This window comes from Phoenix dactylifera, chromosome 10 (assembly GCF_051530095.1).
Source record: "Phoenix dactylifera cultivar Ajwa chromosome 10, Ajwa_hap1_PhDact_Kaust_v1.1, whole genome shotgun sequence".
Classification (NCBI taxonomy): Eukaryota; Viridiplantae; Streptophyta; class Magnoliopsida; order Arecales; family Arecaceae; genus Phoenix; species Phoenix dactylifera.
In genome coordinates this window covers 29,220,047-29,245,082 of record NC_143199.1, presented here as the reverse complement: position 1 = coordinate 29,245,082, position 25,036 = coordinate 29,220,047, and the positions used below count along the sequence as shown (strand labels likewise).

Sequence of the window (25,036 nt, the reverse complement as noted above, 5' to 3'; positions counted from 1 at the left end):
AATAATTGTTGAAAGAGGCGTAGTTACATGGAGTGGGGAACCGAAAATTTGATTTAAAATTTATTTACAAGTGGAGTCGGTTAAAAAACGAGAGGCAGTAGTATTATAATAGTCTTTATTTGTACCTTTTTTTTTCTTTTTTTTCTTCTTTTTTTATACTAAAACGGATGATTCATCCAGCTCGAGTATAGATGCATCCAATAAAATCAGAAAACAACAAGTTTTAGAGTGCTCTAAGCAGCTCCCCCTCCTCAATTTACAGGATATTTCTGGAGTGACTGACTACATAATAAGCCATTCAGTCCGCAACCTCGTTAGCCTCTCTGAACACATACTTAGCCTGAAAGGCCACGTTGTCACTCATCATAGCCTCAATTTCTCCAAGCAGGGAGTGTCCCCCTCCACCACCACTAGAGCCATTTTGGATCCAGCTAATCATAGTGGCCGAGTCACCTTTCAATATGACCAAGCTGGCCTGTAGCGAGCGCTAAGTATGGCTCAGGTCGGCCCATGCCGCCTGCAGCTCTGTTCCAGAAACTGGGGTATGGAATATCTGGCAGCCACCAATAGCCACTATTCTAAAGTTCAGGCCTCTAATGACAAAACCAGCACCTCCTACATTTCACCTCTTCTATTGTTTAAAAAATAAAAAAAAAATAGTTATTTTCATATTTGCAAATTTTAAATCACATACATTTTTTAAGAAATATAGTTGCTCAAATTATTTTAAAAATTGGTCAGTAAGATTATAGGAACTAGATAGGTTAGACTTAGTTGTCTTGCAAAATTGATTAGGCTGGGGATAAATGAATGATGATATAAGTTGAGAGATCTCTTGCTTGATCGCTCGAGCATGAACCAAGATTTAGATTTTGTGTGTTTGTGGATCACCCAACTTGAACCCAATCCGGTCAAGACCTTTTGGAAGCGCCCCTACACCACGGCCCCTCTTACGCTCCCTTCTCGAGCTTTCGCGCGGAGGCTTTCTCAAGGCTCCCGCCATCCTTTTCAAATGCGGAAAAGTTACCGATGGCCTCAGCCTCGGGTCCCTTCTTCTATAGCTGCGAAAGCCCCTTAGCCTTAGTAGCATCGTCTCTCCTCCAACGATGCACTTCTCCGGACACCCTTCGGAAAGCTCGCCAGCTCCACGCCCTCATCCTCATTGTCATACCACGAACCTCGCCCCCGTTCCTTCGCAACAACCTCCTTTCCCTCTACTCCAAGTGCGGCTCCCTCGGCGACGCACAAAAGGTCTTCGACACAATGCCTACGAGAAATCTCGTCTCCTACAACGCCATGATCTCTGCTTTTTCTAGAGCTCCTCGCCACGCGCACTCTGCTCTTCAGTTGTTCCAAAAGATGGATTTTGAGGGCCTCAAACCCAATGCTTCCACTCTCTCTAGCCTCGTCCAAGCCTCGTCCTGCCTCCAGGACCCATGGGCCGGTGTTGCCATCCATTCCCGGGTCGTAAGTTGTGGTTTTATAAATAACGTGTGTGTTCAAACTGCACTCCTTGGGATGTATTCCAATCTTGGAAGTGTCGAAGCTGCTGACCAGGTCTTCAGTGAGATGAGCGAGAGGGATGTCATCGCCTGGAACTCAATAATTCTCAGCAATGTGAAGAATGCTAGTATTGAGAGAGGCTTGCAACTCTTCAGCTGCATGTTGGAGACTGGGTTGGTGCCTAACAACAGCACATTTTCCATAGTTTTGAATGCTTGCGGGAGAGCAGGGGATCAAATTAGAGGGCGAATTATCCATGCCCAGATGATCAAGTCCGAATTTTTACCAGACGTCCCATCACAGAATGCCCTGCTTGACATGTACACCAGCTGTGGAGACATAATGACCGCACTATCAGTTTTCGAGAGGATCCAGATGCCTGACTTGGTCTCTTGGAATTCACTGATTGCCGGGTATTCTGACATCGGTGACGGAGAGAAGGCCATGGAAATCTTTGCTCAATTACGAAATATGTCTCTATATGGAGGGCCCAACCCAGATGAGTACACATTTGCAGCCATTGTTTCTGCTACTGCTTCTCTACCCTTTATATATTATGGGAAACCTCTTCATGGCCAAATTGTAAAAGTAGGATTGGAGTTTTGTATATTTGTAGGAAATACACTAATTAATATGTATTTTATGAATGAAGAGCCAGATTCTTCTCGAAAGCTGTTTAATTGCATTTTGGAGAAAGATGTCATAATCTGGACTGAAATGATTGTTGGTCATTCAAGATTTGGTGAGGGTGAGTTGGCCATGAAGTACTTCTATCATATGCTGGAAGATGGGCATAAAGTTGATAGCTTTTCTCTTAGCAGCGCCTTGAACTCATCAGCTGATCTTGCAGCACTAAAACAAGGTGAAACAATCCATTCTCTCGTGGTGAAAGCAGGATATGAATCAAATATGTGTGTCTGCGGGAGTCTAGTTGATATGTATGCTAAAAATGGTGACCTTGAAAGTGCTGTTTCAGTGTTCTATAGAATTCACAACCCAGACTTGAAGTGCTGGAATTCGATGATTGGAGGATATGGCAACCATGGAAATGCTGAACAGGCCTTTAAGCTGTTCAACGAGATGGTAAGGCGAGGGCTGGTGCCTGACCATGTTACTTATGTATCTCTTCTTTCTGCATGTAGCCACTGTGGTCTGGTTGAGAAAGGAAGGTTTTATTGGTTTTGTATGCTGAGTGATGGTGTAATGCCAGGACTAAAGCACTATACTTGCATGGTGAGTTTGTTAAGTCATGCAGGACTATTGCAGGAAGCAGAGGAGTTGATCATGAGATCGCCTTTCATTAACAAATCCCCTGAGTTATGGAGGATTTTGTTGAGTTGGTGCATTATTTTCAGAAATTTGGCTCTGGGTGTCCATGCAGCAGAGCAAGTCTTAATATTGGAACCAGCTGATTATTCAACCCATATATTGCTTTCAAATCTTTATGCTTCTGTAGGAAGGTGGGATGCTGTGGCGGAGGTGAGGAAAAAGATCAAAGGACTAATGCTTGAGAAGGAACCAGGGTTAAGCTGGATTGAGATAAAAAATATGGTTCATGTTTTTTCTGCTGATGATGATTCCCATGTACATGTAGAAGATTGCCGAAATGAATTACTAAGACTGCAGAGAAATCTGAAAGGCTGGGAAACATCTGAACTTCATTTGCTTTGTAGTGTTTAAGTTGGTAGAACAGGTGCCTTCAATGTGGCTTCATTAAGGAGTTGGTTGACTATTGTACAAGAAAATGACAATTGTTTGCCATCAAACTTGGTATTTGGACTGAATATGGATGTGCATGGAGTGTCTCCTTGAGCAGAAAGAGTTTGCTCCTAGGCTCTACCAATTACTTCACCAAACCATCTATGGTTACATTCCGGCCTCTGCCCTTGCACTGCAATATTGTTCCATTGTGCAAAAAGGATGACTTGAGGTGGCTTTGAGACATCTCGCGGAATGTTGGAATGGTGACCTTGAGCACAGCCTGAATCAAATAATTATGACGGAAGCACAGCGAAGCGGAAAGAAGAGGCACCCTTAATTTAGGGAGCAGGCACCAGGTCCTCTTGTTTCTTTAAGAAGTGCTAAAGCCTGAACAACTGATGCTGCAAATCAAAAACTGGAGCTCATTTTTTGTTCTGAGCTCATTTTTTGTTCTGAGTGATATACTCATGGATACTTGGCTTACTACCCTAAAGAGGTATACGCATAGAACAATAATCCATCATATCACATCTAGCAGGATTATGGTGGTCATGAGAACAAGTTATTCTGTTTATATTCAGGTAGTAGTTCGGCTATGGGCCTGCGAATCAATTGGATTGGAGGGTTGCATTTATTGGAGCCAGTATGATAGACATCAAAGTTGAAAGTCTTATATGATGATTCCATGAGTTGAATATATTCTACATGTTTGCATGACACTAGTAACTGTTCTTTTGCCTGACATGGACAGTGATGTTGTTTCAAGTGAACTGGTTCCATGTAGTCCTCTGCATCTTCATGTTTGTATAGATTCTTTTGAATTTTGATGCCCATTTTCTTGTGTATAGCGCTTGCGATATCATAGGTCTGATTGCCATACTTGCAACAACAAATTATTTCCATCACTATGTTCAAATGAAAATTTGTAGGTGCATTTTTGGCAGCAGAGAGAATAAAAGATGTTTAATCTATTATACTATAACATGATATGGGAGAGAACTATGTATACGAGTGCAACATATATTGAGGAACTCAACAAGTCTGGGAATCATTATCTATAACCCATTTAGATTCCAAACACACCAAAAGAAATGCATGCCTGCTTGGAAATCAAGTACGGGGACAGAATTGTGGCAGGGAGGGTTTTTTTTTTTGATAAGGCGGATGGATTATACATACCTAATATGAGTACATCCAATAAAATCGAAAAACAAAATATCACTCAATACAGTAGGAATGGTTAGGGTACTAGTCCAAAGAATAGCTCCAGAGTGCTTCGCCACAAAAGAGGCCACCCTGACTATCGTATTGTTCGCCTCACGGTGGACAAGCCGGGCAACTCAAGACGCACATTCACTCCTGCTCCTTCGAATGTCAAGCAAGAGAAGGTGGGTAGCACCCCCCCCCCCCTCAGTCTGACTGTACATCCAGCCAAACACTATTGTTGAGTCACCCTCAATCAACAACAAGTGGTCAGTCCTCAAAATCTGTCTCACATAGGTGATCCCAACTCAAGCCGCTCTCAGCTCAGATCCCAAAACTGAGGGGTCGAAGATCGGTGATCCACTGGTAGTGATCAGTCTGGAGTCTGTCTCTGGATCACGAAATCCGTACCGCTTCTACTGCCACCACTCGTTATACTAGCATCGAAGTTGACCTTGAGAAAACTTGAGGTTGAGGACTCAGGTTATAAACCACCTGGGCTACTGCATGAGCGAAAACAGGGCCTTAGATGTCCCAAGCTATCTCAGTCAATCAAGTGGGGGGGAAATCTAAAATCTCCAAAGCCTGCACCATGGCCCTCTCCACTACATACCTTGCAGCATGCATCACGCCCTCAAAGATTTAGGCATTCCTGATGAGCCAAAAGTGATAGGTAATGTAATCAGCCCTGATACCACGTTGCCTGGAAGACACTCTGTCGAAGCTCCCCTAGAGGAACTCTAGGAAGCTACGGGTAGGAGCCATCAACTGGAGAGGAAATGTGGAGATGCCAGCAAGGCTCCACACATGTGCCATCCTTCGGCACTGAAACAAAGCATAATCCACAAACTCCTCTAGATCACAAAAGGGGTAGGTCGAGGGCATGCTCAAGCCTTGGCCACTTAGCACACTTTTGATGGGCAGGCAAACCCAGACCACCTTCCAGATGAAGAGGCTGACCCTAGGGTGGACTCCCAGTCTCTATATCCAAGTGCCGTCCAAACTCCTGGTCCACTAGTCAAGCCATAAAGGTCCTTCTCCCTCACCTTTGGGCAACAAAGGACCTCCAGACCCGCACATTAGGGCAGTCATGAATTGGGATCAGAAAGGAGAGGATCAACTCGACTAACCTTCCTCCAAAAAGGCGGGTGACTAGCTTGTTGTTCCATCTCCTCTCCTCATGGTAGGCCACCAGCTTAGGGGAAGGTCCGCTAACCAAACATCCTCCATCACATCCACGAACCGAGCATCCCCAATCAACCATCGAACATTGGCCATCACCCCCGGGGCATGGGAACAGACCACCTTCCACAAGTAGGAACATCTCCGACTGATTCGAACTTCAGCACCACCACTCCATGGGCCATACTTGGCTCTCATTACAAAGCTCCACAGGCATTCTGGATTGAGAACGAATCTTGCAATATGTTTGGCCATCATCACCTCGGTCCTCACAATCAAGGGCTGAATGCCCAAGTCCTTGTTGCCAAGAGGCTGGCACACGATGTCCCATGCAATGAGGTGTACCCCTCTCCCACCACTATACGACCCCCATAAGAATCTTATGAACATCTGCTCCAGATTGAGAAGAAGGGCTCTTGGCAAAACAATATTAGACATAAGGTAAATCGGCATAGAGCAAAGAGCCGACTTGACCGGAGTCACCCTACCCATCATAGATAGAGATCTACACTGCCACACCTCCAATTGATCACGAATCTAGTGCTCCACAGCCCTGCACTCCGTGCAATAGAGCCTTCGCTTAAATGTGGGTACATCATGGTAGCTCCACAGTCCGATATATTCCGTCATCCCCAAACACTCTCTGATGGCACACTTGACTTAAGGCTTTGCCTTCAAGCTGAATAGGACAACAAACTTGCAAAGGTTCACATTCTGGCCCGACACCGAGCAGTATTCCTCAAGGATCCTCGTGAAGAGTAAGGTCGTCCACACCGAAGTCCAACCTAGCAAGAAACAATCATCTTCAAAAAGCAAGTGCGACACCTGCTAGGCCCCTAGACCGAGAGAGTAGGCTTCAAGGCCTCGATACAGGGTCGTAGCACAGATCACTCGAGATAAAGCATCAGCACAAATGATAAACAAATAGAGGGAGAGGAGGCAGTCTTGGTGAAGACCCACAAAGGAGTGGAAGAAGTCTGTTGGGATACCGTTGATCAAATGGCAAATGATTGAGATCAGATACAACCAAGGATCCATCTAATCCAATTGCCATGGAACCCAAAGCACTCCAAGAAAAGCAGGAGGAAGTCCTAGTGCATCTGATCATAAGCTCTTTCTACATCGAGCTTGATGGCCATAAAACTACGGCAAGAGATTTATTAAGTATTTGCAGCTTATCATCTTGTGAGGTCTCTTTGAAGTTTGTAATGGTAAATTAGCATTACCTTTCTTGTAAACCTAGGATTGTTTTAAAATAATTGTTAATTAAAATTAGCTTTTATGGCCATGAAACCGAGAGCATTCTGCTATACAATGTATACATAAATATACATACATGTTTACATATATGATTCTCTGATAGCTTGAATAGAGTACAAGGGATTATCTGATAAAAGTAATAATCCATCCTAGTTTGGATATTTTTAGCTGCAAGAAGATTTTGTTCCTTGTAATATTTTTGTCTAATTTGTGGTTTCTGTTTCTTATTCTGAGGCTTCAAGCTTCTATTTTTGCAATTGGCTGTCAACGCAGGGTGGTGGCTACCCTACAATTTCTCATTTGGCTATGCAGTTTATAGTTTCTTTCCAAATCAATTCAGTTTAACGAAATCAAAGGTTGAGTTAAGATTTTATCATATGGAAAAAAAAAATGAAAGGAGAAAATGCTATATATCAGGGATGAGAATCTGTCGCCTCTATGCAGAGATTTCCACCTATGACTTTGTTTATTTGAAGGACTCCTCTCTCAGTGGTTTACAGACAGAATCTGAGTAAACATGAAGTGGCTTTTATTAAGATCCATGAAGATGATATAACAGAGAATGCAGAGGGCATCTGACTTCGAATCTTCTTCCTGATACCCACGGCCACCAGCCTGATTGATGTCCAATTACCAGATTCAGCACTCCTACCGTGAACATCAAAGCCCTGAACAACTCCCCATGAATAGGGAGGCAGATAAACTGCTGGTTTGACGGTTTACAAGTTCCAGCAGAAGCAGATATTATAGCTTAAACCTCGTAGCTGACCTCTTTCCTGTACGAATCCCTCACAGTATTTTGCAAATTGTGCTGCCCGACCATTAAAAGCGAAAGCTATTTCAATTCAGACCCTGCAATCATAGTTGAACTTTTGATCAGATGTAAATATAAACTCGGTGGACAACAGTATCATCGAACACATCTAACCGTGCAAACGAATACATCAGTTGCCAAGAGTTAAAATCATAACTAGATGGATAACTAGAATATTGACACATCACCCATCAAAGACTGGAATGTTTGATGGGAGCACATCATTGTCGCTACAATAAAAACATCCACTCAAATCGAGTCTGTAATAAAGAAAAAGTCATCAGCCTGTATTTATATATGCCGTCCATCAAAACAGGCACATCTTAACATCTTGACATTACTTTCAAAAGCAAAGCCAATCATGATCCGCTTGCTCCCAGTCACCAGCAACCAGCAAGTCTTCATTTGCAGAAAAATAGCAAACCTGACCAGCACCAGAACACACAGAAAAGAACATCCGCAGAGAGACTGCTCCCCAGTGTATCCCTTCAGTACCTGCCTCACTTGTAAGCTTCGTATCATCTGGTTTTCAAATAAGATCGGCCACATTCATTGGCATTTCATCAATCTGAGTACTATAATATTGTTCAATATCTCTTAATATCCTGATGTCATCCTTGCGCACAAAGTTTATTGCCACACCCTGCAAAGCCCCATATACAATGATTATTTTAATATCAATAGTTCAGTCCAATCATGATCAGAGATACCAGCTACGAGACTAACTGCAGCACCAGGAACAATGGAATGAGGCTTAGTGATGAGAATTATTCAACAAAAGCAGCCATCCGCTGAGCTACAATGCGAGAGGTTAACCAGATATTGAAACCAGAGTCTCCATTCATCAGCCACAAGGCCAACATACGTAATGAGCAGGCAAAGGAATTTCCATGAAAGTTAAAGCAGAATGAAGCAGAGCATAAAATAATAGCGAGGAACTCTGACGTCAAATCCAGAACACAAAAGGCTTAACTCCATATATTGGAATTCAGCAAAAAGCCTAAGACAACAAGCACTAGGCTTCTCATCTAATAAGGAGACTGGGAGGAAAAATTATACCTTACGACCAAAACGACCCGAGCGACCAATCCGATGTATGTAGAGTTCTCGATTGTTGGGAAGGTCATAATTTATCACTAGAGAAACCTGCAGAAAAAGAAACTCATGGTCAAGCATGGTACAAGAGTAGAAGCTGAAAAAAGGACCATAGAAAAGCCTCCATTAAAATTAGATATTAATGTGCTCAGCCATCATCAAAATTCATTGGTTCATATGCAATAGATATTAATGACATTTGTATTAATGTGTTTGCCCATCATTAAAGTTTATTACTCAGTATGCAATAAAGGTTTGACCATTGAAGCCTTCTATTTCTTAGAGTTTATTAAATTGTCATATTGTATTTCAAAAATAGTTGAAAAAGGAGAAAAATATTGTACCCCACAACATCACATGGAGCCAATGTTAATGATGCCGGTATTAGTTACACTGATGTTAATAACAGGAGTGTCTCCATGAATGCTTAGCTTGTGCAGAGTTTTCCATTCGTCATATTGACAACAGTATATATGACACTTGTGTTGATGACCATTCAAGCCTTCTATTTATTACAATTTGTTACATTGCTATATTGCATTTCAAGAACAATAGTAAAAAGGGAGAAAAAATTGTACCTGCACATCGCACTGGTTATATACGTACATAGCTAAATCCAATTTAAATTGCTAATTCCTATTTAAATAATTCCAGCTATTTAAATTCCTCTAAGTTAGGGAGGGGAAAACAAAATGCAAACTCCTAGGAAAAGGAAAGAGGAAAAAAAACTTGGATTCTAATACCTACTTTCAGGGAGCCAACTTTCTGGAACCCTCTCTTCCTCTCTAATTTGAACCCAGATCAAAACTGATCCTACTTTTCATGGCTAATAACATAAGGGAAAAAATATAAGATTCGCTCACTAGTCTCTTTTAATTCATTTTTTTTCCTCAAGCATGCATTGCAATCATCATGATTGCTAGTTTGCAAGAATGTGGATGTTTTTTAATCAGTTACACAGTTAATTGACAAAACAATACACCAACTCAAAGTATGTGTACAAAAACTTGCCTGCTGAACATCAAGCCCGCGAGCCCATACATCTGTTGTAATCAACATACGGGTTGCGCCTGACCTGAACTCTGCCATGATCGCATCCCTCTCCTTCTGAGGCATGTCACCATGCATACAAGATACTGTGAAGTTATTGCTGCGCATTTTTTCAGTCAACCAATCAACCTGCCAAAAACACAATCAGCTGACGCAACAAAGATAAAACAGAATTCAATATGAATTGAAGTTTTGTGAAACAATTTAAGAAAAAATCACTTCCCAAGAGAGATTAAGAAATATTATGCTTTCTAGCAATATAAACCTACACTGGCAAAGGAGCATTGAATTTAACTCAAAGACCTGTATATGATTTAGGGGAGGACTTTTTTAGTATTTTAAGAAGTGACACTGCCCTTAGTGAAGAAAGAAAGAGAAAAATAGAGGTCAGAAGGATTTGGATTTCCCATTTCAAACTGAGTCCCTGTGGATTTTAAGTTTAAACTAGATCGACGTTCATGTCAACATTTGCCAGTGGCTAGGGGCCCTAAGGCCAGTCCTCAGCCACCGAAAGCATGAGCAGCTGTGGGAGTGTATTTGGGTACAAGTGTGGGGAACTAGATCTCTCAACAATATCTTGGACAGGAACTGCCAAGAAAGCAGGTACAAATGTGGTTATTTTAAAGATTCTAAAGCAGGTGCAGACAGAATATTTCAAAGTGGGTGTCGCTCCCCCTTAGCAGCAGTTTCCTGCAACTAAGGACCAGTCCATGAACAGCGTTTCTTTTGGCAACGCTCAGGAACAAAATGCTCACTGACTGTTGTTGGCAAGACCAAAATATTCATTCTGCAAACAAGTGCTCTTTATTCTTTAGTTGCAACAAGAAGATGGATAACTGCTCCTTAATTGAACCTACAAGATTGCCAAAGCTACCGTACCTTTTTATCAGTGATTTGGCTGGTCAAGACGTGGTGCTTCTTATTAAGATTTTTCCCTCTCCTCCAAAATTAATCATTTTAGGCAGAAAAGCAGACCTCCATCCATTTCTTGGTCTACACGTTAATATATCAATGAACATTCTTTAATAAAAATAGAAACTAAATAGAATGAATTGGAGTAGTTAGAAGCTGTGCAGGATCACTGTTTTCTTGTGATTTACATATTCATATGGCACTTCTTATAGGTGGTTCTTTTGCCTTATATTTACCTTGAAAATAAGACTCCGTGCAATTGCTTCACAATAGATGGAAAGGAATTTCAAGTGTTGAAAAAATTGTTATCTTATTAAAATGAGAGCGTTAATATATGAAAAGCAACAGTCAGCAACAATCTGTTTGGGTGAGTTAAATGTAAAATCTCATTAGTCTGGGATTTTCTTGATTATGCAATTTGCTACGATTTGATTGTTAAGAGCAGAAAAATATTTGCACTACTAAGAAAACCCTGATTCTACTACTATTTTATGTTTCACAAATAATTGTACCTCTTCCCTTTACACATTAACTGTTTTAACTTGTCTCCATGTTCCCCTTCAAACTGATTAAAACATTCCTTATTATCGATCAGAAGAATGACATCTACTTAAACCTAGATCTTTCATCTTATCCCATATAGTTTTAGTTTCAGATCTTCATCTCAAATATTGCCTTTTTGGAGTCAAATCTATTGTAGAAGTCATCATAAGATGCACGCTTACCTTCTTCGCAGTGTTAATGTCTCGACCCTTTTATATGTCATACAAAGCCCTCTATGTTGATTTTTATTTTTCACAGAGCCCTTCTTTGAAGTGAAGTGCTATTCTATTTATTGTCTATTGACACTCAACAAATAATGAAGGTAAAAGGAGTAATTCAAGAGGAGTGGCCAAGAACAAATAACATGAATGAACTTAATAAAAAAAAGAAAAGAAAAGAAAAGAAGCTAGTAATCAGAAGGTAAATTTTTTTCAATGCATAGGTAAATGAATGGTTACTTCATAAATATATGGTTTCCACTAACCGAACAGGTTAGTTTAGTTCAGAACTCACTTGAGTCATAAAGGAAAAGAACCAAGGATGATTAGAAATTATGCATAGGCATAAGGTTACTTGCTAGTGTAAAAGAATTTTTCTAGTTTAATCACAATTGTCAAAAATCTGAAAGTAATGAAGTTAAAAATTCAGAAATTTTTTTGCAATATAGTCAAAAATTGGAAACAAAAATAATAGACTAGTTGTTCATAGCTGTAAGCTGTCAAGAGAATAAGAAATGAAATAATGCCACCTTTCTTTTCGTGTTACAGAAAATAACAGCTTGGGTAATAGTGAGGGTGTCATATAGATCACACAATGTATCAAACTTCCATTCCTCTCTCTCGACAGCAACGAAGAATTGTTTGATCCCCTATAAATACCAAAAAGAGCATGAGTTCAGTATTCAAAACAACCAGGTGAAAATCATTAAAAAAAATCCATCAAATAATTTACCTCCAATGTCAACTCATCACGCTTGACAAGTATTCTAACGGGATCAGTCATAAATTTGCTGGTCATCTCCAATATTTCATGAGGAAGTGTTGCAGAAATCAGAACGACCTAGAAAAGTAATTCAAACATATTACAAACATCTGGTGTTGCATTAAGGAGCATAAGGTGATTAGTTGAAATGACAACTTCATGTTTTGTTTTTTCAAAAGCTGTAGGATAGGCCTATTATAAGACATAGATTCTGGGTCTGTTTGGAAACTCACCTAACATATATGTTTTATAAATACCACAAGGATAAGGAGGGCTGAGGAGAGGAAGCAGAAGGGTAGATGAGTAAGAGGGATCAAGGGACACATTGTTCCGTTATCTCAAAATCAAGTAAGAGGCTAAACAAGATATCATATATGCTACACAGATAGAAAATCAAATAAAATCTATTGGTAAGCCATAATATAAGTACAAATAGCCACCTAGGAGGGATCCAGAAGCAAAAAAGGAACAGCTATAACAAGGGCACTAGACCTTTCAATTCTGATCATACCTGAAGTTCTGGAGGAAGATATCGGTATATATCATATATTTGGTCCTTGAAACCTCTGCTCAACATCTCATCAGATTCATCCTATTCCAATGACAGTATTATTTGCAACAAAATCTACAATAATGCAAACTTGCAAAGAAGAAACGTTATACTCACGAGGACCAGGAGCTTGATGGCTCTTGTGCGTAAGGTCCTTCTCTTGATCATATCACAGACTCTGCCCGGTGTCCCTGAAACCACGTGAACTCCAAACTCTAGTTTTCTAATATCCTCGCCTATGCTTTTCCCACCAATGCATGCATGGGCTTGTACATTTATGTAGTCACCAATAGCCAATATCACTTTCTCAGTCTGGGCAGCAAGTTCTCTCGTGGGTGAAAGGATCAACACCTGAACTCTGAGGAAAGAAGACACATATTTCAAGCTAACCAGTCATAATTAACAAAAAAACAGAAGCTTATCTAACGTCCACAATACAAAAGATCAAACAACATTCTTGGGTGTTATGAGGTGCCAAAAGTGAAAGAAACAAAGTACAGGTTAAAAACAACAGAGAAATTTGACTTGGTATGCAGTAATTGAAATATTGAATTTTTTTCTCTGCACAATACAAGGTCTTCTGCTCTACAAACACTAAATAAAACTAGCATATATCCTACTTACATACTCTACAAACACTAAATAAAACTAGCATATATCCTACTTATATACTTATACATGCGAGTCGATATCCAAAACTCTATGCTCATGCATATAACATGAACAATCTTCAGGGATAAAAGGTTTGATGTGATGGATCACTAAAACCAACTTGTCATGAAACTACTGTAATGACCACTAAAGCATTATCCAAATTATACATGGCCAACTTCATGGACCCTTAATGCAAATAATTTCTATTAAGGGTGGCCCTAGTTGTTATAGCAAGCTTTTCAATAATCATTTTTCACACAACCATCAATGCTAGCTTCGTTCTTCCCGTCCTTGTCTAGACCCTTAACAGATCCGAGCATATCTCCTTGCCAAAGCCTCCTTGTCCATACCATCATATAAATCTTCTACGATTTTGCTTTATTGGTGCAACTCTTACTCCGATAAAATAATTATTCCAAAATCCATCCTTCCTAATTTCACCTAGCATCCATCTTAGGGTTAGGGTTTCTTTACATTCATCCTATTTGCTGGAGGCTCTTTTTTCTCTGACATTTTTAACCAGACAACTTTGTGGGCCTTCTTGCACCTTGAAACATTTTCCTTTCTAAGTCTACATAGAATGTGTGATTCACATAAGATCTCAAAAGCACCTTCTTACATCATACACCAACCCCACTCACATTCGATATGTCTACATAATTCCAGCATCCTTTTGTATAGCAAACATGGCAAAATTGATCACATAATGATAGCTATCAACTATCAATTTCGGGTAGAGCCTCGATCTAACTAACATTTTCATTTGTCTCAATAATCTTAGGGCCTCATTTTCGAATGCTTATTTTGATAGCTGAACTTGCTGTGACAATCCAGCTATAGTATATATAAATATAGATATACATGAAGAAAGAAAGAGGGTACAGGTAAACTAGTTGCAAGAGTAAAAGCTCAAGTGCATATCAAGATCACTATCATGATTGCAGTTATCATCATATATGATTCTGCTCCTCATAAAAACATCAATAGGGACCAGTTCAGACAGGCGGAAAACAAACCTATATAAATCCTATGAACAGGTCTAAAGTTCCAGATACAGCATAGGCAAGAACATAAGGGAGTCTATGATTCTTACATGTGTTTTAATGTAATTAGAGGAGAAAATGATGCTTAATCAGAAAGGATCGATGTTCACTAGAATATAGGTTTGTGTCCACCATGTCTTATTGCTAAATACAGAGTTGCAAGTACAACCCAATGGAGGATACACACTTTCACTTCCATTGCAACAGTCATGGAGAAACGAATACGAAGACTATGTCAATTAAAAAGAAAACTTAAGCAAAACCATGAAGACAAATCATCCAAGAGATAACTGTTTATAGTAGCATAAACACAGTCCGATACTGCTCGACATATTTTTTAACTTTTAAAACCTAAAACATCAATGTTCTTATCTCAACCTTCCAACATATGTGCAGTAACTGAAGACTAAATGAGAGCTCCATAGCAGTTGAATGGTTGATATTTGTTATTGACAGCAAGTCAAATTAATATATTGGTGTACTTTAAGTCTACAGATGTCAAATTACAAGTGAGGTTGAGGAAGTACCATCCACCTTGAAGCAGCAAGAATGGCAAACAAGACATCAGGGGATATTGCAGCATATGCACAGGTGTAACTTCATGACCAGAAGGTAGGTGATTGTCAACAATAGAAAATGGGGCAAATAGAATGGAAGAGAAGGATGGCGGAAGGAGATGAAACCAAGTGGGACTTGATGGTAGGAATTCCTTGGGGGGGGGGGGGGTGAAGTTGTATAAAGAGGGAGCAAGGGAGGATGGGAGAACCTCTGAGCAGCTAAACAGCTGCCATAATCAGCAAGAACAACTAGGCAGCCAAGGAACACTTGTATCTTCTGATATTTTCCAAGAAAATGCAGGACATCAACCACCAGAAGTACATAGGTACATTAGATAATATTCTAATCATAAGTATGTAATCAATAGTTGGATGTTCACATGCCTCTTCTTGACCTTTTAGATAATATTTACTCCTGATGTCATTACCATATGCCAATAAAGCTTCCTCTCCAAATGACAAGTTTGGAAAATGCACCTAAAATATGTAGATTTAGACAGGCTATGATGCGCATATTCTTCCCTACAATTTTCTACTTTTCCCCTCAATGAATCCATGAGTGAGATGACCCACCACATATTATTAAAATAGTCATATCAATCCTTTAGACCTTTCCCACAGAACTAGCATCCATTTACTTAACTTCCACACATGTTAACCAGATATCCTTAAACAACAGAGTAGATAGCTTCATTTTTCAAGAAAAAAAAATCACAGTGTTATACTCTATAGTAATATTATGGGATGCTTGATAGAACATCTCCTTATTTTAACAATGATCGACTAAATAAGTTACAAAAGAATAAGAACCTTAGTTTTCCAACATGCTTAAATCAATATTTTTAATTTGCTCAATCAGGCTTGGGAAAGTTGAACAAAACCCCCATAACTGACACAGTGATTTTAGCCATTCAAAAAATCCCTTTTCATGGATAAATCCAATTTTTAGGATTACAGATCCCAGACTTTGATCATCCCGGACTGATCTGATAGGAGACCAATAGCACCGAGTCGAACTGGATTGCTCCTACAATATATAAATTATCTTACATGACTACTTTGGACTCGTTTGGTTCGCGGAAAAAAAAATTTCTCGTTCGAATATTTTTTCTGAAAAGCTGATTCCTAAAAATATGATGCTTGAAAAAATGATTTTGACATGTTTGGTTAACCATGGAAAAGTAGCCATTCCATAATGGCTTATGTTTGGTTGAGTATCTACTTTTTCGGAAAAGTTGTGTGAAATATATATTATACTTTTAATAAAGAGAAAGACCTTATTCATGGATTTTCATGGTTCAAGAATAGTTTTGGAAAAAAAAAGATCTCAATTCCCAACTAATGGGAAAGTAGCTTTCCATGTTCCTCATGAATTTTTCTTTTCTATGAAACATGGGAATGTTATTTCCATGAGAATACTACTTTCTTATTTTTCCTCTTTGAAAACTCCAACAAAACAAGAAGCTTTTCTTTAATTTCCTGTTAACCATACTTTCCCCCCTTCTTTTCCCGCGAACCAAATAGGTCCTTTTAAGTTTCTTGCTACTCGAGAGAAAAAATATATCATTATTGCAAGCATACACATCTTCATTGCATGTCGAATTACTGTTACTGTCGAGTGAAAATTTTTCAGGTACATAGAGGCTGCCTAAGCTCTCAGACCTCAAACCAATATCCTTGTACTTAACAAATGTAATCTAAGCTTTAACTACTGCATCTATGTCCAAAAGTCCTTTCTTGGCCAGGCTAATATGCATCGAATACTTGAAGAATAGTTGCATGCTGGAAGTTCTAGAGGTACATTGCGGCAGATCTTTGTGATATTTAATAAGCATGCAAGTGATCCTGCTCGAAATGCATTGATCTCGAGATCAGAAGCGTTTCTTCAAAACAATACCTATGGTTTCTAACAATCATCTCCATAAAGAAACCTAGGGTCTATAACAATCATCCCTATCAAGAATCTAGCTGACAAGCCAAAAAAAAAAGCGGGCAGAGAATCAAGAATGCAATTTACAAGACAAAGAACAATCAAAAAATTAATCTTTTCATCCAAAAATATGAAATCAACCAAAAAAGAAAGAATAATATGTAATGAGATATCGTACTCCCTCGAGGTGGTGTCTACCATCTGGCAGACGGAGAGGGCGATCATGGAGGTCTTTCCGGTACCAGATTGGGCCTGGGCGATGACGTCGCGGCCCTGGATAATGGGAATCACGGCCCGCTGCTGGATGGCGGAGGGCTTCTCGAAGCCGTAGGCGTAGATCCCCCGGAGGAGGTCGTCGCGGATCCCCATCTGGTCGAAGCTCGTGATGGCCTCCACCCCGGGGCTCGTCTCGAAAACCAGGTTCTCGTCGTCGACCCCCCGGCCCTGGGGCTGCCGGCCCCGAGGGGCCGCCGTCGCTACCGCCGCCATGGGAGCTGACAGAGAGCTCGCGGCAGAGAGAGCTTAGGGATTGCGCGAGTGGAGGAGCACGAACCCTAGGAGGAAATGGGGAGCTCGGAGATTATTCGGGCGTGGGGGTTTCGAGCCTTTGAGAGGGGAAAGCTTGGGAGACGCATTTTAGGGTTTTATAGCTATGAGGTTTGAGGGTGGATATACTTAAAAAAAGATATAATACAAGAATGATTTTGTTATTTTGCATTAAATAAATAACCAAAAAGTTATTGCATTAATAAATATTTTAATTTCTGAAAATTATACGCTAATGTAGAAGAAGGAGTTGGTTGGAAGGTAAGGATAGTGGTGTGGTCTATATTCCTTAACCTGATCTCAGTATCCGGCCGAAGTAATAATCTCAGCAATTAACTAAGATAATAACCTCGGCATAAATCAAGCTAGCAATCTTTGTAGCTAAGTTACTAGCCATGATAGTCAACCGAATTGTTGACTTCGATGTTTACCAAGGCACCGGTTTGAACCGTCGAGCCAATCAGAACAAGTTGACCGACCAGTAACGATGTGTCATTTATCTCTATTTCAAGCGTGTTTAAAGTAATTAATTGTGGTTGAAGGTACGATCGTTATCTCACCAATTATGACGTGAATCGCTCATTACTATACGATCAGTATAGTTAATTCTCTCCACGGTGCACAGCTCACACTCTCTCAATTTCCGCCACTTTCTCAACTTTCTTTTGTTCATTCAAAATCTAGCTTGCTTGAACATTAAAGAAACTTCTATTGGACAAACTCTGACAAATAGACTTTCTTTTTCAATTTTAGGTCAGATAAGTCGTACCAAGCAAGCCTCTATAGCTAAGTTCAATCTCAATAGTTGCCGACACTTTTATGTACAATTGTTTAACTCAGAGTCCAAACAATCGCTCTCATGGTTCATCTCAGGTTCTATCCGACCTCAATGATTCAGCAGCTCGAATTTTGGTAGCAACAAATAGCATATTTGCTATTCGTACACCAGTCCCGCCTTAGTGTCCTTGGATCAGAGTCCCAAAATTGAACTTATTCAGCCGGCAGCCCTTCACCGGCATTCTATCAAACTACGAGAGGGTGTCGTGCTATTTTATAAGAATTATGTATCTAGTACTATTGATCTAAAGAAGTGGCGACACTATCCATCTATTGATCCATCTAATACTATTGCTAGACAAGTGTCATCAATTGATGATAGATTTTAGAAAATTTCGTGTAAACAAGATGGTTTTTGTCTACGAATTCTAGCGAGCACGGAATTTGACCGAACCGACAAAGCTAGGATCCAACCTGATGGGCTGGGTCGGTCTGGTCCGGCTAGAAACCTCCGAATCAAATTAAAAAGCCCACATGTAAATTAAAAGAATAAAAAAAAAAAAAAAAAGATCGCGCGCCTTCCTTTCCCGCCTAAAAAGTCACGGACACGGCGAGGTGGGGGACAGAGAGATGCAGAGAAGTGTGGCGGCGGAAGGCGGAGCTGCGGCCGCAGCGGCGAAGGATGCCGGGGGGGCGGCCTTAGTCGCGTGACTGCCTTTCTTCTCATCCAAATTCTCTCAGCAGCCAGCCTCAGGGAAGCCCAGCGCCACTGCTTCAACCGCCGCCAAGAAGGTTCCGAGGACGAGGCCAGAGCTCGCGCCCGACCACCTGCTCTCCGAAGATGGCCTCGGCTCGGCTGTCCTCCGCCATTTCCCCCGTTCCTTTAAGGATCATGGCCGTGGTTACGAGGTGAAACTCCCACCTTGCCTTCGATTTCGAGACTATTTTCGTGGATTGTTTGCAAGTACATTCTATATCTCCATTTCTTATAACAGCTCCGCTAGTTTGCATCTCTCCCAATTCTCTAATCTATTGTTATTTGCGGTAATCCATGATCTCAGAGTAACGGGTTCTCTATTCTCCCGTATCAGATTTCCCTTTGTTTATTACATTCGAGCAGTTAAAGTCTTTTCTTCTTTGGTAAAGCCCAGCCCTGCATCCAAAAAGCCGTAACTTTTAGTTTGAGGTTGTTTGTTATGTTTTTTGCTCTAACTGGGATTGCTTTGTTGTTTCTCGTCTTCCAAGGCTTCAAACCTCTCTATAGGCCTTCATTTCTAGATGTGAACTCTTAACTCATCGTCATTTGTTTTCTGGGGCAAATATATATTATAGGGCTACCTGTGTAGATGGGTACTACTTACTTGAATTGCTATAGCTGCAAGTTTACTACAAATCTACAAATCTGTCCATTTGGTCTTTTTCTTCGGGCCTCCGATGAGGAATGAGCACTTGCATTGCTTGTGCAGGTCACTGGTCTGGGTAATTTGATTAGTCTACATGTGCAATGACACGCTTGTTCGATCCCTCGCTGTTCCTTTGATCAATTTGTGCACAAAGTTGAGGGTAAGCTCGTTCTACAAAGATGTAGGGATTTTTTTCTTGGTTACACTAAGATGCAAAGATTTATAAAGATTTTAGACTACAACTATGATGCATTACCATGTCTCTTGGTGATGTGTATCAATGATACTTCTGATATATTATTATGAAAGCTAACTGGGGGCACAAGATATCATTGTTTTCTCTAACATGCGTATGCAAGAAAAAGGCTAACTAGTTCTGGTTCCAAGGACATGCTATGTATTTACCTGAACCTTAAAATTGAAATTGCTTCAAAAAATATTCATATCAAACCATTTCACAAGCCCGTTGTTGCTTATTCAACAATCTAAGTTACCTTATTTAGCTGGGTACATGAGGTTTATCGGAAAGGAGGCATGTATATGTCAATCTGCATGAAGGTATTCCTGTAGAATAGTTATCAGTTGTTTTGAAAGCAACTTCTAATCTCTTATACTATATGTATGCTGCTCTTTATTTCTTCACTCAAAGTGAGAATCTGTATTATCTTTTCCAATTGCAAGGCATTAAAGAGATCTCCATGATGCTTCTTGCTTTACTTTTTCATGATTTACCAGCACGACTTTTATATTCTAATCATGTTTTCAAGGATAAGATTAATTGCCGTTTTTTGTGGAAAGGTTATATCACCCGTATGTTTTGTAATAATACTTGTCCTTATTGGTTACTTTGATGTCGCGACCATTTTTTCCCTAATACAGAGCAATAATTTCAAGATTTTGTGGTCTTAATTGAATCAATCAGGACCACTGTTTGGTTGAGGAGAAAAGATTGCTCCATTGAGCTTACAAGCATAGAAAATCAATGTGAGCTCATCATGTGTTAGGTTGTTGTCATTATTTTCAATTGTAAAAGCATGTGATTTCTTGATTCAATTTAAGTTTGTCGTACTATGTAAAATTACTGGTTTACACCTTCAGCAAACAATTTTTTGGGTAATAAAATTTCTATGAATAGATATTCAAATATCTATGGTTAATGGGTTGTTCATAGGTATTCAATAAAATCTCTAAGAAGATTTGTGCAAATATTGCTATTCAAAAGATTAAAATTTAGTTTCTATTCATTGCATCTCCATCCATCATGTTTTTTCTAATTGAGATGTGGATATTGATAGTAACTGACATCTTAAGAGATTTTTAGTTATTTTCATCATTTTCTGACTGGCGTGATTTATTTTAGATCAGGATTCATGGTTGCTTGTTATCTTTAACCAGATTTTATGAATATAAGGTTTAGTTTTTCTTTGTAGGTTACTTTATTAACAAGTTGCAAAGTCGGTGTAGGAGTTGCTTCAGTGGCTTTTTATGCGAGGATAATCTTGCATATTTGTGTGTATGTTTTTTTTGAATGCTGAATCTGAATGAATTAGTAAAATCCATGCAACTTGTCAATTGTATTCTTATCCCAGCTACCCTCTTGATTGATTTTTTCCTCAGGTTCCAACTAAAGCTTGCAAACCTATTTATGCATCATCTCTACTATTATAATGTGAACTCTGGGATAGTGACTCCAACCCCTACGTTCTTTTCCCCTAGTATTGCTTAATTTTCTCTAACTTAAACTGTTTTTTTATTTTTTTATTTTTCTCGTTTTATGAAGCGATGCATTGCAGAATTGAGAGATAGAGTTGCCAAAGGAGGAGATCCCACAAAATTGCATGAATCACCGGTTGAACAAGTTGCTCCATAGTGTGACATAGTATGTAACATTATCTATGTACGAATTTTTAATTTAAAATAATATTTTATCAACACAATTTCTTGGTGATCATCTTTTTTAAACTAGATTATTATTGCAAAATTTGTATTTCAGACATGCCACTGTACTATCGCTGCTTGAAGCTGGTTAATAAGATTATATACTGTGTTATTCTCAAGAAAAAGAACTTTTGACACTTGTTGATGACAATGTCACCATTTGAGCAGCATGTTGGGCCTGTTTCCTATGTCAAAATTCATAAGATGTGCATTACCTAACTATGTGTGCATATTGATGTGTAAACGGCTTTTTCCACGAGATTATTCACTGTTTAGACCTGAAACAAGGTCAGTATTCCATATTATTAGCAACCACCATCATATGGCAAATGGTAGATCATGTTTTTAGGCCTAGTTTAATATCTGGCAGAAGTTATAAACAACACGTAATGAAAATATTCATAAATCTTCTATAAACAATCTATTGCCACAGAAGGTGCTGCAGGGAAGGACCGAGTTGCCGATACGGTAGATCCGCCATTGGAGAGTCATGATGCTGATGATATGCAAGAAGATATGTTTAATGAGATCTATCAAAAGGCTACTGAGGTAAGTTGTCTAGCTGTTTGATATTCACAATGAGACCTACACTATATCTTGGGCATCATATTCATGGTCAAAGTTGCTGTTCTTTCCTTTTGAGTCTTTTTTACTGAATGCAGCTTTGTAAAACAGATACCATGCACTGATTAATTTGCAAATAACAGATTGTTAAATAACTGGTACTCTTAAAAATTATAGTAACTTCAACTTTGTATGCAGCTAGTAGCCCACAAAGCATTAAACCTGTACTGCGCATTTACTTAAGCATAGCAACCATTACCTCAGCAGACTTGAATCCATGCTCTTGTTTTTCAATTTAGAATTTTTTTGTCAAAAATTACATTTTCATATTAGATGATTACTTTCCTTAAATAGAAAACTACATTTCTACAGAACTTTATTGATTAAACATTTGATATCCTCTGAATCCAAATGGGGATTGATTTTTGCATGCATTTTCTCAATTACTGTATTTATATAAACTTGAATATAAGAGAAACCAATTCTAACTTGCTTTAAGCTAGAACGTTCCTATACTTTTTATATTTCTTATCTTTTTAGACATTTAATTCTTTAAGTGCACTTAAGTGATTCTTTACTCCTAGATTCCATACTATATCCTTACCAGCACAATACAGCTCTGTGATTGTAATTGAACATTTGATTCCAGATTAAGTTATAAGCTGTGCATATGCCCTCACCTAAATATGTTCATAACTGGTGCTGAAAATTCTTGCTTCTAAATACAGTTTCTGTTAGATACTCAAGAATATTGTAGCATGTGCTTAATGCTAATTCCAAAATGTATATTGTAGATTGCGAAGCCATTTGTGAACTATTTTTCAATCTTGCAAATTTAAATTTGGTTAAAATTGTTTTGAAATTTCATGAATATGTCAAGTACCTATCACTTTGGGGAAACACAAAGGCTAATAAATGAATACTTGCATGAGAAATGGAAGTGTAATCTTCAATAAGTATTTGTCTAGCTGAGATTAGGAGATAGAATGGAGGAAAATATAAACGTCAGTCATTCAATATTTATTCCTCAGAATATTTAAAAATTAATAAATCTTGTTTTACTTCCCTAATGTTTCAACAACATACAAAAAATAAGTGTGCATGGTAAAAGTGGGGACTGTTGAGTTTAAAATGCATGTAGTAGGGAAACTTAACGTATAGGGCTAATAGGTCATAGAATCAGGAAGAATCACTCAGATTGTGGATAATGGAAATGATCTTGATTAGGTAGCTAAGCAGACACTAGAGCAATATGGAGACTGAATGGTACATTGAGAAAGATAAGAGGGTGCTTTGTGGAGGATTTCATAACGGCATTGTAGAATGCATATGAACAATCAGCTCTCTCCAAGTAAACATGACAAGGCTTGCCTTGTTTTTTTTTTGCATGTAGATCAATGATCCATGAATGATTTGATAACCAACAATATTTTTTGAAGCATTTATATACTTTCCGGTGAAAACATGAATTATCAGATCGAACTCATTCAAAGTTAGACGGCCCTTATTCTGCATGAAGTCTACGAGTAAGTTGAATGATCTTGTAAGCTAGAGTTCGCTGCTTAAAAGCTACTTTATGTTCAATGACTTTTCTTGTTAGTTGGAACTCTTCTTTCACTCATAGTAGCACAATGGACCAACTTTAAGCATGTTAAAGTATTGGTGATCAATAATGATTGCAATCATTGACCTTGAAGTTCAAGTTGCATCTTGGAGTGAATCTTTCTTCTGCAGATCAGGGAGTTAAAATTTTTCTATTCTCATGCTAGTCATATTGGCCTCTTGTCTTTAGTTTTTACATTGTGAAGGTTGAAAACAAGTTGACTGGCATCAGAGATATGTGCTGATTTTCTGTTCACCATGTATTACCTTGGTCTTTTTACAACTTCTGTTACCTCATATATAGGACACCGTAAATTTCAACCTGCACGACAATTACAATCTCTCGTATCTAAAATTGTCCAGAATATAGCACCTCTTTTTTTGAAAATGCCATTTCCAACTGCAGGAACCACACCACTACTTGCAGCAGGAACCTTCTCAAGCTTCACAAGGCATAGCTGCTTCTGAAGTAAACCCAGAGCCTAGATCTCTGGAAGAGCCACAAAATCAAGTAGCACTTGCACTTAATACTGTGACATTGCCCAGCAAAAGTCAGATTACAGAAGAGCAAAGGACCCACCCGCATGGAAGCCAAACGTTCAAGAGCATTAGAAAGAGCTGCAGCTCGTGCTCGTCTCTCACAGGCTTCTTGAATGTTTTCTTCCTTTCTGTGCATCAAAAATGTTTTGTTCAATGCCAATTTCCATCTCAGCCTGCCCAATCGTTTATATTAAAGTTTTTAATTCTGGCTGCCTGTCATATCGCATGGAATTAAGCAAATGTTAACAGACTGGCTAGTCTGAAGCAGCAAATTTCTGTTCCTTTTGAATGTAATTGCAACCAAGGATTTCCTAATGCTTTTTTTTTTCTCTCTCCTGTTCTGGAGTCTCTCTCCATTATAGTGCATGATTGGACATGCCAGAAAACTATCTGCATCGTTATCTTTCATTCAGCAACTGTCTCTCTCTCTCTCTCTATCTTGGACCATCAGTTGGTAACTCTCACTACTACACTACTTTTTGACATAGGCATTTTAACCCCCCCGAGACATGTAGCTGTATTCTTTCTGCTCGCTTAGCCATCATCTGCCTCTGAGCTGGAGTACCAGTCCGTACTTGCTCTTATTGTCGTGCACAGATGCACGTAAGTTGTTTGGTTCGAGCAACATGGCTGCATTGTCTTTGCTCTTTAGCAATTATCTTCCTCTTTGCTGGATCATGGGTCCATA

General features: G+C 39.2%; 2 protein-coding genes and 1 pseudogene across 4 annotated transcripts; 2 read left to right on the top strand and 1 right to left on the bottom strand.

Moving 5' to 3' along the window:
* The first annotated feature begins 853 nt into the window (after nucleotides 1-853).
* On the top strand, nucleotides 854-3,997 carry LOC103724310 (Pentatricopeptide repeat (PPR) superfamily protein). The gene has a single exon (XM_008815535.6). The coding sequence runs from the start codon at nucleotides 1,030-1,032 to the stop codon at nucleotides 3,181-3,183; it is 2,154 nt and encodes a 717-aa protein (XP_008813757.6). The 5' UTR covers nucleotides 854-1,029; the 3' UTR covers nucleotides 3,184-3,997.
* A 3,800-nt stretch (nucleotides 3,998-7,797) lies between these two features.
* LOC103723891 (eukaryotic initiation factor 4A-3-like) lies at nucleotides 7,798-18,790 on the bottom strand. Of its 2 annotated transcripts, XR_606728.6 has the most exons (9): nucleotides 17,157-17,634; nucleotides 12,912-13,152; nucleotides 12,756-12,836; nucleotides 12,215-12,322; nucleotides 12,012-12,131; nucleotides 9,770-9,937; nucleotides 8,723-8,809; nucleotides 8,005-8,306; nucleotides 7,798-7,923 (listed from the first exon to the last, which is right to left on the bottom strand). XR_606728.6 is itself a non-coding variant. In XM_008814974.6 (8 exons), the coding sequence occupies exons 1-8, from the start codon at nucleotides 17,465-17,467 to the stop codon at nucleotides 8,193-8,195; spliced, it is 1,230 nt and encodes a 409-aa protein (XP_008813196.2). In that variant the 5' UTR covers nucleotides 17,468-18,790; the 3' UTR covers nucleotides 7,798-8,192. The 2 variants fall into 2 exon arrangements, 1 of the variants encoding a protein (XP_008813196.2); XM_008814974.6 differs by having other exon boundaries at nucleotides 7,798-8,306; nucleotides 17,157-18,790.
* On the top strand, nucleotides 17,543-24,847 carry LOC120104458 (uncharacterized; annotated as a pseudogene). The gene is made up of 8 exons (XR_016396612.1): nucleotides 17,543-17,635; nucleotides 18,928-19,210; nucleotides 19,768-20,001; nucleotides 21,467-21,573; nucleotides 21,727-21,748; nucleotides 21,903-21,930; nucleotides 22,076-22,191; nucleotides 24,215-24,847. The product of XR_016396612.1 is annotated as an uncharacterized LOC120104458 (transcript).
* The last annotated feature ends 189 nt before the right edge of the window (nucleotides 24,848-25,036 follow it).